Below are 15,834 nucleotides of genomic sequence, written 5' to 3' on the forward strand. Positions count from 1 at the left end.
GTACTGCAGCTTCTGAGTTTCCTCCCTCAGGTGATCTGGTGAGGTCGTTAGCTGCTTCTCTACTTAACTCCACCTGATGCTTTGATCCATGCTTCCTGTCAATGTTCCAGTGTTGGACTTGTGTTTCTCTGGATCATTCCTGTGGCCTGCTGCTCTGCATAGCTAAGTGCTTCTCTGCTATTTGTTGCTATTTTTTCTGTCCAGCTTGTCTATTTGTTTTGCTGGAAGCTCTGGGACGCAAAGGGTGTACCTCCGTGCCGTTAGTTCGGTACGGAGGGTCTTTTTGCCCCCTTTGCGTGGTTTTCTTTAGGGTTTTGTGTAGACCGCAAAGTTATCTTTCCTATCCTCGTTCTGTCTAGAATATCGGGCCTCACTTTGCTGAATCTATTTCATCCCTACGTTTGTCTTTTCATCTTACTCACAGTCATTATATGTGGGGGGCTGCCTTTTCCTTTGGGGTATTTCTCTGAGGCAAGGTAGGCTTATTTTTCTATCTTCAGGCTAGTTAGTTTCTCAAGCTGTGCCGAGTTGCATAGGGAGCGTTAGGCGCAATCCACAGCTGTCTCTAGTTGTGTTTGGAGAGGATCAGGAATTGCGGTCTACAGAGTTTCCACGTCTCAGAGCTCGTTCTATTATTTTGGATTATTGTCAGATCACTGTGTGTGCTCTGATCACTATGTACATTGTGTTACTGAATTGCTTTTCATAACAGTACAGGAAGCCAAAAGTACTAATGATTCTCAATAGAGGGAAAAAAGAAGTTTTGAGACCATTTTTTTTCCTTTGCACTGTGATTTGTCTTTTTTTTCCCCTAGACATTTGGGTGGTTCAGGACACAGGTGTTACAATGGACATTAAAGATCTGTCTTCATGTGTAGATCAGCTCACGGCAAGAGTTCAAGATATTCAAAATTTTGTGGTTCAGAATTCTTTGTTAGAACCGAGAATTCCTATTCCAGATTTGTTTTTTGGAGATAGAACTAAATTTCTGAGTTTCAAGAATAATTGTAAACTGTTTCTGGCTTTGAAACCTCGCTCCTCTGGTGACTCAGCGCAACAGGTTAGGATCGTCATTTCTTTTTTGCGTGGCGACCCTCAGGACTGGGCATTTTCTCTTGCGTCAGGAGATCCTGCATTGAGTGATATCGATGCGTTTTTCCTGGCGCTTGGATTGCTGTACGATGAGCCTAATTCAGTAGATCAGGCAGAAAAAAATTTGCTGGCTCTTTGTCAGGCTCAGGATGAGATAGAGCTATATTGCCAGAAATTTAGAAAATGGTCCGTGCTCACTCAATGGAATGAATCTGCGCTTGCAGCCATTTTCAGAAAGGGTCTCTCTGAAGCCATTAAGGATGTCATGGTGGGATTTCCTATGCCCGCTGGTTTGAATGAGTCTATGTCTTTGGCCATTCAGATCAGTCGACGCTTACGTGAGCGTAAATCTGTGTACCATTTGGCGGTATTACCTGAGATTAAACCTGAGCCTATGCAGTGCGATAGGACTATGACCAGAGTTGAACGGCAAGAACACAGAAGTCTGAATGGGCTGTGTTTCTACTGTGGTGATTCCACTCATGCTATCTCTGATTGTCCTAAGCGCACTAAGCGGTTCGCTAGGTCTGCCGCCATTGGTACTGTACAGTCAAAATTTCTTCTGTCTGTTACCTTGATATGCTCCTTGTCGTCATATTCTGTCATGGCGTTTGTGGATTCAGGCGCTGCCCTGAATTTGATGGACTTGGATTATGCTAAACGTTGTGGATTTTTATTGGAGCCCTTGCAGTGTCCTATTCCATTGAGAGGAATTGATGCTACACCTTTGGCCAAGAATAAGCCTCAATACTGGACCCAGCTGACCATGTGCATGGCTCCTGCACATCAGGAGGTTATTCGCTTTCTGGTGTTGCATAATCTGCATGATGTGGTCGTGTTGGGGTTGCCATGGCTACAAGCCCATAATCCAGTATTGGATTGGAATTCCATGTTGGTGTCCAGCTGGGGTTGTCAGGGGGTACATGGTGATGTTCCATTTCTGTCAATTTCGTCATCCACCCCTTCTGAGGTTCCAGAGTTCTTGTCTGATTGCCGGGATGTATTTGATGAGCCCAAGTCCGATGCCCTGCCTCCGCATAGGGATTGTGATTGTGCTATCAATTTGATTCCTGGTAGTAAATTCCCAAAAGGTCGACTGTTTAATTTATCCGTGCCTGAGCACACCGCTATGCGCAGTTATGTGAAGGAATCCCTGGAGAAGGGGCATATTCGCCCGTCATCGTCGCCATTAGGAGCAGGGTTCTTTTTTGTAGCCAAAAAGGATGGTTCGCTGAGACCGTGTATAGATTACCGCCTTCTTAATAAGATCACTGTTAAATTTCAGTACCCCTTGCCATTGTTATCTGATTTGTTTGCTCGGATTAAGGGGGCTAGTTGGTTCACTAAGATAGATCTTCGTGGTGCGTATAATCTGGTGAGAATCAGGCAAGGCGATGAATGGAAAACTGCATTTAATACGCCCGAGGGTCATTTTGAGTATCTAGTGATGCCGTTAGGACTTGCCAATGCTCCATCAGTGTTTCAATCCTTTATGCATGACATCTTCCGTGAGTACCTGGATAAATTCCTGATTGTGTACTTGGATGACATTTTGATCTTCTCGGATGATTGGGAGTCTCATGTGAAGCAGGTCAGAACGGTTTTTCAGGTCCTGCATGCTAATTCTTTGTTTGTGAAGGGATCAAAGTGTCTCTTTGGTGTGCAGAAGGTTTCATTTTTGGGGTTCATCTTTTCCCCTTCTACTATCGAGATGGATCCGGTTAAGGTCCAAGCCATCCATGATTGGACTCAGCCGACATCTCTGAAAAGTCTGCAAAAGTTCCTGGGCTTTGCTAATTTTTATCGTCGCTTCATCTGCAATTTTTCTAGTGTTGCCAAACCATTGACCTATTTGACCAAGAAGGGTGCTGATTTGGTCAATTGGTCTTCTGCTGCTGTGGAAGCTTTTCAAGAGTTGAAGCGTCGTTTTTCTTCTGCCCCTGTGTTGTGTCAACCAGATGTTTCTCTTCCGTTCCAGGTCGAGGTTGATGCTTCTGAGGTTGGAGCAGGGGCTGTTTTGTCACAGAGAGGTTCTGGTTGCTCAGTGATGAAACCATGCGCTTTCTTTTCCAGGAAGTTTTCGCCTGCTGAGCGAAATTATGATGTGGGCAACCGAGAGTTGCTGGCCATGAAGTGGGCATTCGAGGAGTGGCGTCATTGGCTTGAAGGAGCTAAGCATCGCGTGGTGGTATTGACTGATCATAAGAACTTGACGAATAGAGTTATCTCTGAACTTCATTGTTCGGTGTTGGCTGGTCATCCTGGAATCTTTGGTACCAGAGAGTTAGTGGCTAGATCCTTTTGGTGGCCCTCTCTGTCGCGGGATGTGCGTACTTTTGTGCAGTCCTGTGGGATTTGTGCTCGGGCTAAGCCCTGCTGTTCTCGTGCCAGTGGGTTGCTTTTGCCCTTGCCGGTCCCGAAGAGGCCTTGGACACATATCTCTATGGATTTTATTTCTGACCTTCCCGTTTCTCAAAAGATGTCAGTCATTTGGGTGGTCTGTGATCGCTTTTCTAAGATGGTCCATCTGGTACCCTTGTCTAAATTGCCTTCCTCCTCTGATTTGGTGCCTTTGTTCTTCCAGCATGTGGTTTGTTTGCATGGCATTCCAGAGAATATTGTTTCTGACAGAGGTTCCCAGTTTGTTTCGAGGTTTTGGCGAGCCTTTTGTGGTAGGATGGGCATTGACTTGTCTTTTTCCTCGGCTTTCCATCCTCAGACTAATGGCCAGACCGAACGAACCAATCAGACCTTGGAAACATATCTGAGATGCTTTGTTTCTGCTGATCAGGATGACTGGGTGTCCTTTTTGCCTTTGGCTGAGTTCGCCCTTAATAATCGGGCCAGCTCGGCTACCTTGGTTTCGCCGTTTTTCTGCAATTCTGGGTTCCATCCTCGTTTCTCTTCAGGACAGGTTGCGTCTTCGGACTGTCCTGGTGTGGATACTGTGGTGGACAGGTTGCAGCAGATTTGGACTCAGGTAGTGGACAATTTGACCTTGTCCCAGGAGAAGGCTCAACTTTTCGCTAATCGCAGACGCCGTGTGGGTCCCCGACTTCGTGTTGGGGATCTGGTTTGGTTATCTTCTCGTCATATTCCTATGACGGTTTCCTCTCCTAAGTTTAAACCTCGTTTTATTGGTCCGTATAGGATTTCTGAGGTTCTTAATCCTGTGTCTTTTCGTCTGACCCTTCCAGATTCTTTTTCCATACATAACATATTCCATAGGTCATTGTTGCGGAGATACGTGGCACCTATGGTTCCATCTGTTGAGCCTCCTGCCCCGGTTTTGGTGGAGGGGGAATTGGAGTATATTGTGGAGAAGATTTTGGATTCTCGTGTTTCAAGACGGAAACTCCAGTATCTGGTTAAATGGAAGGGTTATGCTCAGGAAGATAATTCCTGGGTTTTTGCCTCTGATGTCCATGCTCCCGATCTTGTTCGTGCCTTTCATGTGGCTCATCCTGGTCGGCCTGGGGGCTCTGGTGAGGGTTCGGTGACCCCTCCTCAAGGGGGGGTACTGTTGTGAATTCTGTGGCAGAGTTCACTCCTGTGGTCACAAGTGGTACTTCGGCTGATTCTCTCTGGGAGCTTCCGTTTGTGGAGGAAAGTGGTACTGCAGCTTCTGAGTTTCCTCCCTCAGGTGATCTGGTGAGGTCGTTAGCTGCTTCTCTACTTAACTCCACCTGATGCTTTGATCCATACTTCCTGTCAATGTTCCAGTGTTTGACTTGTGTTTCTCTGGATCATTCCTGTGGCCTGCTGCTCTGCATAGCTAAGTGCTTCTCTGCTATTTGTTGCTATTTTTTCTGTCCAGCTTGTCTATTTGTTTTGCTGGAAGCTCTGGGACGCAAAGGGTGTACCTCCGTGCCGTTAGTTCGGTACGGAGGGTCTTTTTGCCCCCTTTGCGTGGTTTTCTTTAGGGTTTTGTGTAGACCGCAAAGTTATCTTTCCTATCCTCGTTCTGTCTAGAATATCGGGCCTCACTTTGCTGAATCTATTTCATCCCTACATTTGTCTTTTCATCTTACTCACAGTCATTATATGTGGGGGGCTGCCTTTTCCTTTGGGGTATTTCTCTGAGGCAAGGTAGGCTTATTTTTCTATCTTCAGGCTAGTTAGTTTCTCAGGCTGTGCCGAGTTGCATAGGGAGCGTTAGGCGCAATCCACAGCTGCCTCTAGTTGTGTTTGGAGAGGATCAGGAATTGCGGTCTACAGAGTTTCCACGTCTCAGAGCTCGTTCTATTATTTTGGGTTATTGTCAGATCACTGTGTGTGCTCTGATCGCTATGTACATTGTGTTACTGAATTGCTTTTCATAACAGGTGACATTAATCCTGGTTAATAATGGAGAGGTGTCAATAAGACACCTCTCCATTATTAATCCAATAGTATGAAAGGGTTAAAAATACACACATTAAGAATAAAGTCTTTTTAATTAAATAATGAAACCCAGGTTTAACATCTTTATTGCACGCTCAATCCATGCAAAGCCCTCGTTCTCCTGTAAAAAATTCCAAAATAAAAAAACAACAATTTCTCATACCTGTCCGCCGTGCAGTCAAGTCCCACGCTATAAATCCATCTCAATTAGTTTACAACCCGGAGCAGTGCTAATTCTACCGGCTGAGCTTTAAACCATGGAGGAATGAATGAAAAGCTGTCTGCGCCGCCTCGCCGCCTGACTGGACATGAACTCATTAGCGTGGGAAAGTTTCTGAACATTTTCCCACCCTGTCAAGTTCACCGCATCTGTCGGGGAGTCAGCGCAGCCTAAGTGACATCTGCGGTAGTCACTGTGCATGTATAACGGATATGCAATGGTTTACTGTATGTAAACCATGTCTCATATCCTGTCGATTTCGGTAATGATTTAGCAAAAGCCGACAAATGAATTACCAGCTGTTCTGCTATCTAGCTCTGTATGAAATATAAATATATATATATATATATACAGTATAGACCAAAAGTTTGGACACACCTTCTCATTTAAAGATTTTTCTGTATTTTCATGACTATAAAAATTGTACATTCACACTGAAAGCATCTAAACTATGAATTAACACATGTGGAATTATATGCTTAACAAAAAAGTGTGAAACAACTGAAATTATGTCTTATATTCTAGGTTCATCAAAGTAGCCACCTTTTGCTTTGATGACAGCTTTGCACACTCTTGGCATTCTCTTGATGAGCTTCAAGAGACAGGCACTGGGGATGGTCTTCCAACAATCTTGAAGGAGTTACTAGAGATGCTTAGCACTTGTTGGTACTTTTGCCTTCACTCTGCGGCCAGCTCCTCCCAAACCATCTTGATTGGGTTCAGGTCTGGTGACTGTGGAGGCCAGGTCATCTGGCGTAGCACCCAATCACTCTCTTTCTTGGTCAAATAGCCCTTACACAGCCTGGAGGAGTGCTTGGGGTCATTGTCCTGTTGAAAAATAAATGATGGTCCAACTAAACGCAAACCGGATGGAATAGCATGCCGCTGCAAGATGCTGTGATAGCCATGCTGGTTCAGTATGCCTTAAATTTTGAATAAATCCCCAACAGTGTCACCAGCAAAGCACCCCACACCATCACACCTCCTCCTCCATGCTTCACGGTGGGAACCAGGCATGTAGAGTCCATCCGTTCACCTTTTCTGTGTCGCACAAAGACTCGGTGGTTGGAACCAAAGATCTCAAATTTGGACTCAATAGACCAAAGCACAGATTTCCACTGGTCTAATGTCCATTCCGTGTGTTCTTTAGCCCAAACAAGTCTCTTCTGCTTGTTGCCTGTCTTAGCAGTGGTTTCCTAACAGCTATTTTACCATGACGGCCTGCTGCACAAAATCTTCTTTTAACAGTTGTTGTAGAGATGTGTCTGCTGCTAGAACTCTGTGTGGCATTGACCAGGTCTCTAATCTGAGCTGCTGTTAACCTGCAATTTCTGAGGCTGGTGACTCGGATAAACTTATCCTCAGAAGCAGAGGTGACTCTTGGTCTTCCTTTCCTGGGGCGGTCCTCATGTGAGCAAGTTTCTTTGTAGAGCTTGATGGTTTTTGCCACTGCACTTGGGGACACTTTCAAAGTTTTCCCAATTCTTCGGACTGACTGACTTTCATTTCTTAAAGTAATGATGGCCACTCTGTTTTCTTTACTTAGCTGCTTTTTTCTTGCCGTAATACAAATTCTAACAGTCTATTCAGTAGGACTATCAGCTGTGTATCCACCAGACTTCTGCACAACACATCTGATGGTCCCAACTCTATTTATAAGGCAATAAATCCCACTTATTAAACCTGACAGGGCACACCTGTGAAGTGAAAACCATTCCCAGTGACTACCTCTTGAAGCTCATCAAGAGAATGCCAAGAGTGTGCAAAGCAGTCATGAAACATAATTTCAGTTGTTTCACACTTTTTTGTTAAGTATATAATTCCACATGTGTTAATTCATAGTTTTGATGCCATCAGTGTGAATGTACAATTTTCAGTCAAGAAAATACAGAAAAATCTTTAAATGAGAAGGTGTGTCCAAACTTTTGGTCTGTACTGTATATATACATATATACTGTATATATATAGACTATATATATGTTTTCACGAATATTTGAGCCCATGAATCCATTATATGTCCATTTTGCAAGCCGGCGAGAAAATCTTGCCATACGGATGACACACGCATACTTTTTTGAGAAAAATTTGCATCCTCGCATTGCACACTGATGACATACGGATCACTGTTCTGGAACATTTCTGCGTATCTCGGCTGTAAAAAAACGGACCGTATTTTTATACATTACTAGATGGTGGCCCGATTTTAATGCATTGGGTATTCTAGAATATGTTTGTATGTATGTTTGTTGTGCTTTGAGTGGGGGTTAAATTCTGCGCCAATATCGCTGATAGATCGTGGACGGCCGGGAGCAACAAATCAGCGAAGCGTGGTTTAAATCCCGTCAATTTGCGGCTGGACTGCGTCTGTCGCTGATTGGTCGCAGGATGTCGGGGGTTTGGGGAGCTGGATGTTGGGGGTTCGGGGTGCAGGATATAGTACAGCTACATAGTATATAACACAGCCACGTAGTATATGGCACAGCCACGTAGTATGTAGTGTATAGCACAGCCACGTAGTATATAGCACAGCCGTGTAGTATATAGCAGCCACGTAGTATATAGCACAGCCCATAGTATATAGCATAGCCGTGTAGTATATAGCAGCCACGTAGTATATAGCACAGCCCGTAGTATATAGCACAGCCACGTAGTATATAGCACAGCCATGTAGTATATAGCAGCCACGTAGTATATAGCACAGCCCGTAGTATATAGCACAGCCACGTAGTATATAGCACAGCCACGTAGTATATAGCAGCCACATAGTATATAGCAGCCACATAGTATATAGCACAGCCACGTAGTATATAGCACAGCCGCGTAGTATTTAACACAGCCCAAGTACTATATAACACAGACAGCCACGTAGTGTATAGCAGCCACATAGTATATAGCACAGCCACATAGTATATAGCACAGCCGCATAGTATATAGCAGCCACATAGTATATAGCAGCCACATAGTATATAGCAGCCACATAGTATATAGGACAGCCACGTAGTATATAGCACAGCCCATGCAGTATATAGCACAGCCCACGCAGTATATAGCACAGCCCATGCAGAATATAACACAGCCCACACAGTATATAACACAGCCACGTATTATATAGCACAGCCACGTAGTATATAGCACAGCCACATAGTATATAACACAGCCCACGTACTATATAACACAGACAGCCATGTAGTATATAGCAGAGCCACATAGTATATAGCACAGTCAGGTAGTATATAGCACAGCCACGTAATATATAGCACAGCCACGTAGTATAGAGCACAGCTACGTAGTATATAGCAGCCACATAGTATGTAGCAGCCACATAGTATATAGCACAGCCATGTGGTAAATAGCAGCCTAGTAGTATATAGCAGCCATGTAGTATATAACACAGCCGACGCAGTAAATAACACTGCCCACGCAGTATATAACACTGCCCACGTAGTATATATCAGTCACGCAGTATATAGCATAGCCCACGTAGTATACAGCAGTGTGGGCACCATATCTCTGTTAAAAAAAAAAGAATTAAAATAAAAAATAGTTATATACTCACCCTCCGGCGTCCACCGATGCGCGCGAGCGGTGAGGCTGCCGCCAGCTTCCGTTCCCAGTGACGCATTGCGAAATTACCCAGATGACTTAGCAGCCTCGCCGCTCGCGCACATCGGTGGATGCCGGAGGGTGAGAATAGCACCATTTTTAATTTTTTTTAATTATTTTTAACATTATATCTTTTTAATATTGATGCTGCATAGGCATAATCAATAGTAAAAAGTTGGTCACACAGTGTTAATAGCAGCGTTAACAGACTGCGTTACACCGCGTTATGCCGCGGTGTAACGCAGTCGGTTTAACGGACTGCTAAAACGCTATGTGGGCAGCGGGCGCTAACTGGGGGGGAGTAGGGAGCGGCCATTTCGCGGCCGGACTGTGCCCATCGCTGATTGATCGTGACAGACAGACAAACAGACGGAAGTGCCCCTTATACGATTATATATATATAGATGTGTGATGCCGGCCTAAGATTTATAACAGCAGTCTGTTAGGAGCTAAAAGAAAGGTGGAGTGATGTGAGCAAATAAATTCTGTATTGAATTCGATAGACTGGAGTGAGGTGGCTGGTATGTTAGAAGCTAGCCCATCTCCTGGAATGTCCAGGATCTGGACTGGTACTAGTAGCTGAGCTCCATGGAAAACAGCTGTATACTTTGAATGATAAAGTTGCCATAGCAAGAGAATGACAGCAGATATAAAAAAAACAAGTCAATATGAAACTTGCTTATTTTCATGCTATATTACTAAAGAAATTTAATTTGAGAATATTCCTTTAACCATTTATCTGCTGCAAGTTTTGGTCCTAGCTGATCAAAATGCCAACCAGCAAGTCTTGCCCTGCTGCGTGATCTCCTTCGATCCGTGTTGCTCCTTCTGACCTACAGTTTAAAGAATCCACTTCACCAAGTGAGCCAACTTTTTTGAACAACAGAGTAATCTGATCTACATAATGCAACAGGAAAGAATTAAGGAAATTGAAAATCTATTCTGCAGACGGTAACAACATTTTAAATGATACTTTAAGTAAAACAATTTTAATAAAATATGTTTAATAAATGAGATCTAATATGCTCATGTTTTTACCTTTCCGTCAAATCTTGAACATTAATGTCTGCCCAGACAGAGGAAATAGCAGTTTTCTCCTTAGCAGTCCATTGCTCCATTGTTGCTGTTGGGTTATAGTAGTGCTTTACAACTTTTCCAAGCCAAGTACTTCCTAGTGACAAGTGACAATAGAGGACACCAATGAAGCAGTCAGCTTTACATTTAAAAAATTAAATAGATTCTTGTCATTGGAACACTTTAAAACAAAGCAAATATATTTAATCTCTTAAGATAATGTATGAGTTGCGGATTTAAGAAAAACTTTGAGAGCTAATAACTTGCGTAAAACCACAGAACATTTTCCTATGTTTGCCTCTTAAATTTTTGTTATTGGTTTTGATTAATTACTTTGCCACCATGGTGAACAGTGTGCATCGAAATATGGTTTTCTTTTTTTTATTTTGTCAGCATGAACCTGAGTCAAATTACGGTAGGTTGGATTTACACCAAGTTTGACCTGAAAAAGTCAAACTTATGTCCCAAACCAGTGCTTCTCAAAGTGTGAGGCGCGCATTCCCAGCAAGGCATCCACGAATTGTTAGATGCAGTTGGAGAGATATTTTCACAGAAGTGTTTGCAAATTGCAGTCTTTTTTTCAGTCTCTATTAGTCTGCTATTTATCTACTTGTTACATTATTGTGTGAGATAAATACAATTTGAGCAATATTTTAATTTGAGCTGAGACTTGGGCATCACGATGTCTGGGCTGGAAAGGCCAAGGTTGTAGACTGGATTCAATTGTATTCACTGCTCAGCAGAGAGTGGTCCTGAGTAGGGTTGAGTGAAACGGATCGGCCAATTTCATAAGTCGCTGACTTTCAGCAAAGTCGGCTTTCATGAAACCCGACTCGATCCCAGTGTGGGATCGGCCATGCGGAACGCGATCTTCGCGCCAAAGTCGCGTTTCATATGACGCGTTCAGCGCCATTTCTCAGCCAATGAAGGTGGACGCAGAGTGTGGGCAGCGTGATGACATAGGTCTCAGTCCCCACCATCTTAGAGAAGGGCATTACAGTGATTGGCTTGCTTTCTGTGGCGTCGCAGGGGCTATAAAGGGGCGTGCACGCCGACCGCCATCTTACTTCTGCCGATCTGAGCATAGGGAGAGGTTGCTGTAGCTTCGTCTGAAGCAGGGATATTGTTAGGAAGGGAAGATTTACCCCAAACCGCTTGTGCTGTAGCGATTTCCACTGTCCAACACCACCTTTTCTTTGCAGGGACAGTGGAGGCTACATTTCTGTGCATTAGCTCTGTAGCTTATAAGACTCCCTGATAGCTGCATTGCTGTTTGTACGCCGCTGTGCAAACCAACTGCTTTTTTCAAAGCAAAAATCCTGTTGCTCCTTCTTTTCTGCACAGTTCTCTTGTTTCTTTGTCCACACTCTTGTGTGCAGCAGTCATTTTTATTGCTGCCATACTTGTCTTTTGATCATTGTAGGGAGATTGAAATTCTACTACAGCCCTTGTATTTTTTGATATATCTGCCAACCACTTTCTGCCACTCAAACTGTGTAGTGTAATACAGTGGGCCTGATTTTTTCCTGCATTCTCCCACACATAAAAAAGGGAGATTTATATTGCCACTGAGTGCATCTGCGTCAGTCCTGTTTGTGGCATATCTGTCATCCACTGTCTGCCAGTCAAACTGTGTAGTGTAATACAGTGGGCCTGATTTTTTCCTGCATTCTCCCACACCTAAAAAAGGGAGATTTATATTGCCACTGAGTGCATCTGCGTCAGTCCTGTTTGTGGCATATCTGTCATCCACTTTCTGCCACTCAAACTGTGTTGTGTAATACAGTGGGCCTGATTTTTCCAGCAGTCTCACACACCTATAAAGGGAGATTTAAACTCACAACAAGTTTACGTACACCTTCTAACTGGTTTTACAGTACCATATAACATTTGTTAGTTTGGTTACATTTTTACAAGAATGAGGAAGTCTGGTGGAAGAGGTCGTGGCCGTGGGCGGTCATTGCCAGCTGGTAATGATGGTAGTGGTGGTGGAGCATCAGGTGGTCGTGGGAAAAGCAATATAGCACCTAAGTCTCGAGTTGTTGAGCCAGCGTCATGGTCTGGCTACACAAGGCCTCGAACACTCCCTTTTCTGGGAGTAGGAAAACCGCTTTTAAAGCCGGAGCAGCAGGAACAAGTTTTGGCTTTCCTTGCTGACTCTGCCTCTAGCTCTTTCGCCTCCTCTTCGGAAAGTGCAAAATTTGGCAGTAGCTCTGAAGCGGAGGAGGAGGAGCCGCAGCAGACATCAACATCGCAACAGCTTTCATCTGGCAGGCCCGTATCTGGCCAAAAACATGTGTCAAAACCAAAAACAGTTGTAGTACAGCGTGGTCATCCGGTTACAGTAGCTCAGTGTGCAATGCCTGAAAAGGTATTCGATAGTAGGAAGAGTGAAGTCTGGCAATTTTTTAACCAAGATCCGAATGATCGGTGCAAAGTGATCTGTAAGAAATGCTCAAGTTCCTTTAGCAGAGGCCAGAATGTCAAAAATGTAAATACAAGTTGCATGCGTAGACATTTAAGCACCATGCACTTGCAAGCCTGGACTAACTACCAAATGCTACATTCCTTCCCTCACTGTAAGCCCACCGTTTACGACACCACCTGCAGCAAATGTGGAGGTATCGTCGCAAGGCCAAAGCAGTCAGGGGATCACCAGGTTCTTGGTAGGAAACACTGTATGTAGGCCAACAGCAAGAATACCATCACCAACCCTCTCTCAGTCTGCCATGTTCACCACCACCCCTGCTAGTTCCACCATATGCAGCTCTCCAGTCCAGCTCACCCTACAAGAGACTCTCCTTAGGAAAAGGATGTACTCATCCTCTCATCCGCGTCCACAGGGTTTGAACGCCCAAATTGCTAGACTAATCTCGTTAGAGATGATGCCCTACCGGTTGGTTGAAAGCGAAGCTTTCAAAGCCCTGATGGCCTACGCAGTACCAAGCTATGACCTACCCAGTCGACACTTCTTTGCGAGAAAAGCCATCCCAGCCCTCCACCAACATGTCAAAGACCACATTGTCCATGCACTCAGGCAATCAGTCAGTAGAAAGGTGCACCTCACAACAGATACATGGACCAGTAGGCATGGCCAGGGACGTTACGTCTCTATCACAGCGCACTGGGTTAATGTGGTGGATGCAGGGTACACAGGGGACAGCCATAGTGGCACAGTTCTGCCTAGCCCACGGTCTAGGAAACAGTTGGCTGTAGGCATTTGCCCCTCCTCCTCCTCCTCCTCCTCCTCCAGAAGCGAAAGCTCGTCCACAGAGCGCAGTCGCACAACCACTCCATCCGCAGCTGCCAGTGTTGCAACCGTGGTGTCCCATTATGGAACAGCTTGTGGGAAGCGTCAGCAGGCTGTGTTGGAAATGAAGTGTTTGGGCGACAACAGACACACCGCGGAAGTTCTGTCCGACTTCTTGCAGCAAGAAACTAAGTCATGGCTGGGCAGTGTACATCTTGAGGCAGGCAAGGTAGTCAGTGATAACGGAAGGAATTTTATGGCTGCCATAGCCCTTTCACAACTGAAACACATTCCTTGCCTGGCTCACACCTTGAACCTGGTGGTGCAGTGCTTCCTGAAAAGTTATCCGGGGGCACCCGCCCTGCTCCTGAAGGTGCAAAGACTTTGCTCGCACATCCGCCGTTCGCCTGTACACTCCAGCCGTATGCAGAACCATCAGCGATTTTTGAATCTTCCCCAGCACCGCCTAATAATCGACGTTGCAACAAGGTGGAACTCCACACTGCATATGCTTTAGAGGCTGTGCGAACAGAGGCATGCTGTTATGTATTTGTGGGAGGATACACATACACGGGCAGGCAGTTGGATGGCAGACATGGAGTTGTCTGGTGTGCAGTGGTCGAAGCTACAAGATCTGTGTCAAGTCCTTCAGTGTTTTGAGGAATGCACACGCCTGGTTAGTGCAGACGACGCCATCATAAGCATGAGCATCCCCCTAATGTGTCTACTGATGCAAAGTTTGACGCATGTAAAGGAGCAGGCGTCTGCAGCCAAGGACGAGGCTAGCCTTGATGACAGTCAGCCACTGTCTGCTCAGGGAAGTCTCCTGGACGAGGTAGTGGACGAAGAGGAGGAGGACGAGAAGGATGATGGGGATGAATATTTATGGGAGGAGGAAGCTTCTCAGGGGGCAATAGAAACTGGTGGCGTTGCAAGGTCAGGTACAGGGTTTTTGAGGGAGACAAGTGATGTTGATTTGCCAGAAAGTGCTCCTCAATCCAGCACAAGCAGTGAATTGACACCTGGAACATTGGCCCACATGGCGGATTACGCCTTGCGTATCCTAAAAAGGGATCCCTGCATTATCAAAATGATGACCGATGACGATTACTGGTTGGCCTGCCTCCTGGATCCACGCTATAAAGGGAAATTGCAAAATATCATGCCACATGAGAACCTTGAGCAAATATTGGCTACCAAACAAGCAACTCTTGTAGACCGTTTGGTTCAGGCATTCCCAGCACACAGCGGCGGTGATGGTTCTCACACGAGCTGCAGGGGGCAACATGGCAGAGTTGTTAGAGGTGCACAAATCAGAAGTGGCGTTGGACAGAAGGGGTTTTATGACCAGGTTGTGGAGTGATTTCGCAATGACCGCAGACACGACAGGTACTGCAGCATCAATTCAAAGTGACAGGAGACAACATTTGTCCAGTATGGTTACTAACTATTTTTCCTCCCTTATCGATGTTCTCCCTCACAAGTCATTCCCATTTGATTACTGGGCATCCAAAATAGACACCTGGCCTGAATTGGCAGAATATGCATTGCAGGAGCTTGCTTGCCCAGCAGCTAGTGTGCTATCAGAAAGAGTATTCAGTGCTGCTGGGTCAATACTGACCGAAAAAAGGAGTCGTCTGGCTACCCAAAATGTTGATGATCTAACCTTCATTAAAATGAACCAATCATGGATTTCTAATTATTTTGCCCCACCTTTCCCGGCTGACACCTAGCTTTCCAGTAAAAAGGTCTTGCTTTTGGACTGGTCTTACTGACTGTTCCAATTTCTCCATTTGCAGCTGCTGTATGTCCAGCATATGCCATTTTTACACCTCTCTAAATGGGCTGACTCCCACCACGGGGCCGTGGTCACCACTTGGCGCAAGCACCCGTGCAAGTGCTGTTTGGCTGAAGAGGTGGGTGTGCCCACTTTTGGGCGACGGCACTGGCACAGGGTCCCTCATAGTACAATGAAGTGTCTCTGGTGGTGGTGGTGCGCACCCAACGTCAGACACACCGTTGTAACATGAGGGGCCCTGGGCCAGTACCGCCGGCCACGAGAGAGTGTTCCCCCCCAGCTCAAACAGTGCTCTACCACTTGCAAAATTATCTCTCACTGCTCCACCACTGTTTAGTCTATGCGGTTAAATCCTTTAATGACACTGCCAATACCAATTTGCTGACATGTATGATGCTACTAAAAATATACTGG

At 45.2% G+C, this 15,834-nt stretch overlaps 1 protein-coding gene across 3 annotated transcripts in view; it reads right to left on the bottom strand.

Annotated features, from left to right (window-relative positions):
* LOC138644980 (hemoglobin subunit beta-2-like) overlaps positions 1-15,834 on the bottom strand; it is a 214,898-nt gene that overhangs the window by 118,690 nt on the left and 80,374 nt on the right. For all 3 annotated transcript variants that reach the window (XM_069733933.1, XM_069733935.1, XM_069733934.1), the window contains exon 2: positions 10,337-10,469. In XM_069733933.1, the coding sequence (XP_069590034.1) occupies positions 10,337-10,416 (80 nt within the window). In that variant the 5' untranslated portion in view covers positions 10,417-10,469. The remainder of the gene's footprint in view (positions 1-10,336; positions 10,470-15,834) is intronic.

This window comes from Ranitomeya imitator, chromosome 7, assembly GCF_032444005.1.
Source record: "Ranitomeya imitator isolate aRanImi1 chromosome 7, aRanImi1.pri, whole genome shotgun sequence".
NCBI lineage: Eukaryota > Metazoa > Chordata > Amphibia > Anura > Dendrobatidae > Ranitomeya > Ranitomeya imitator.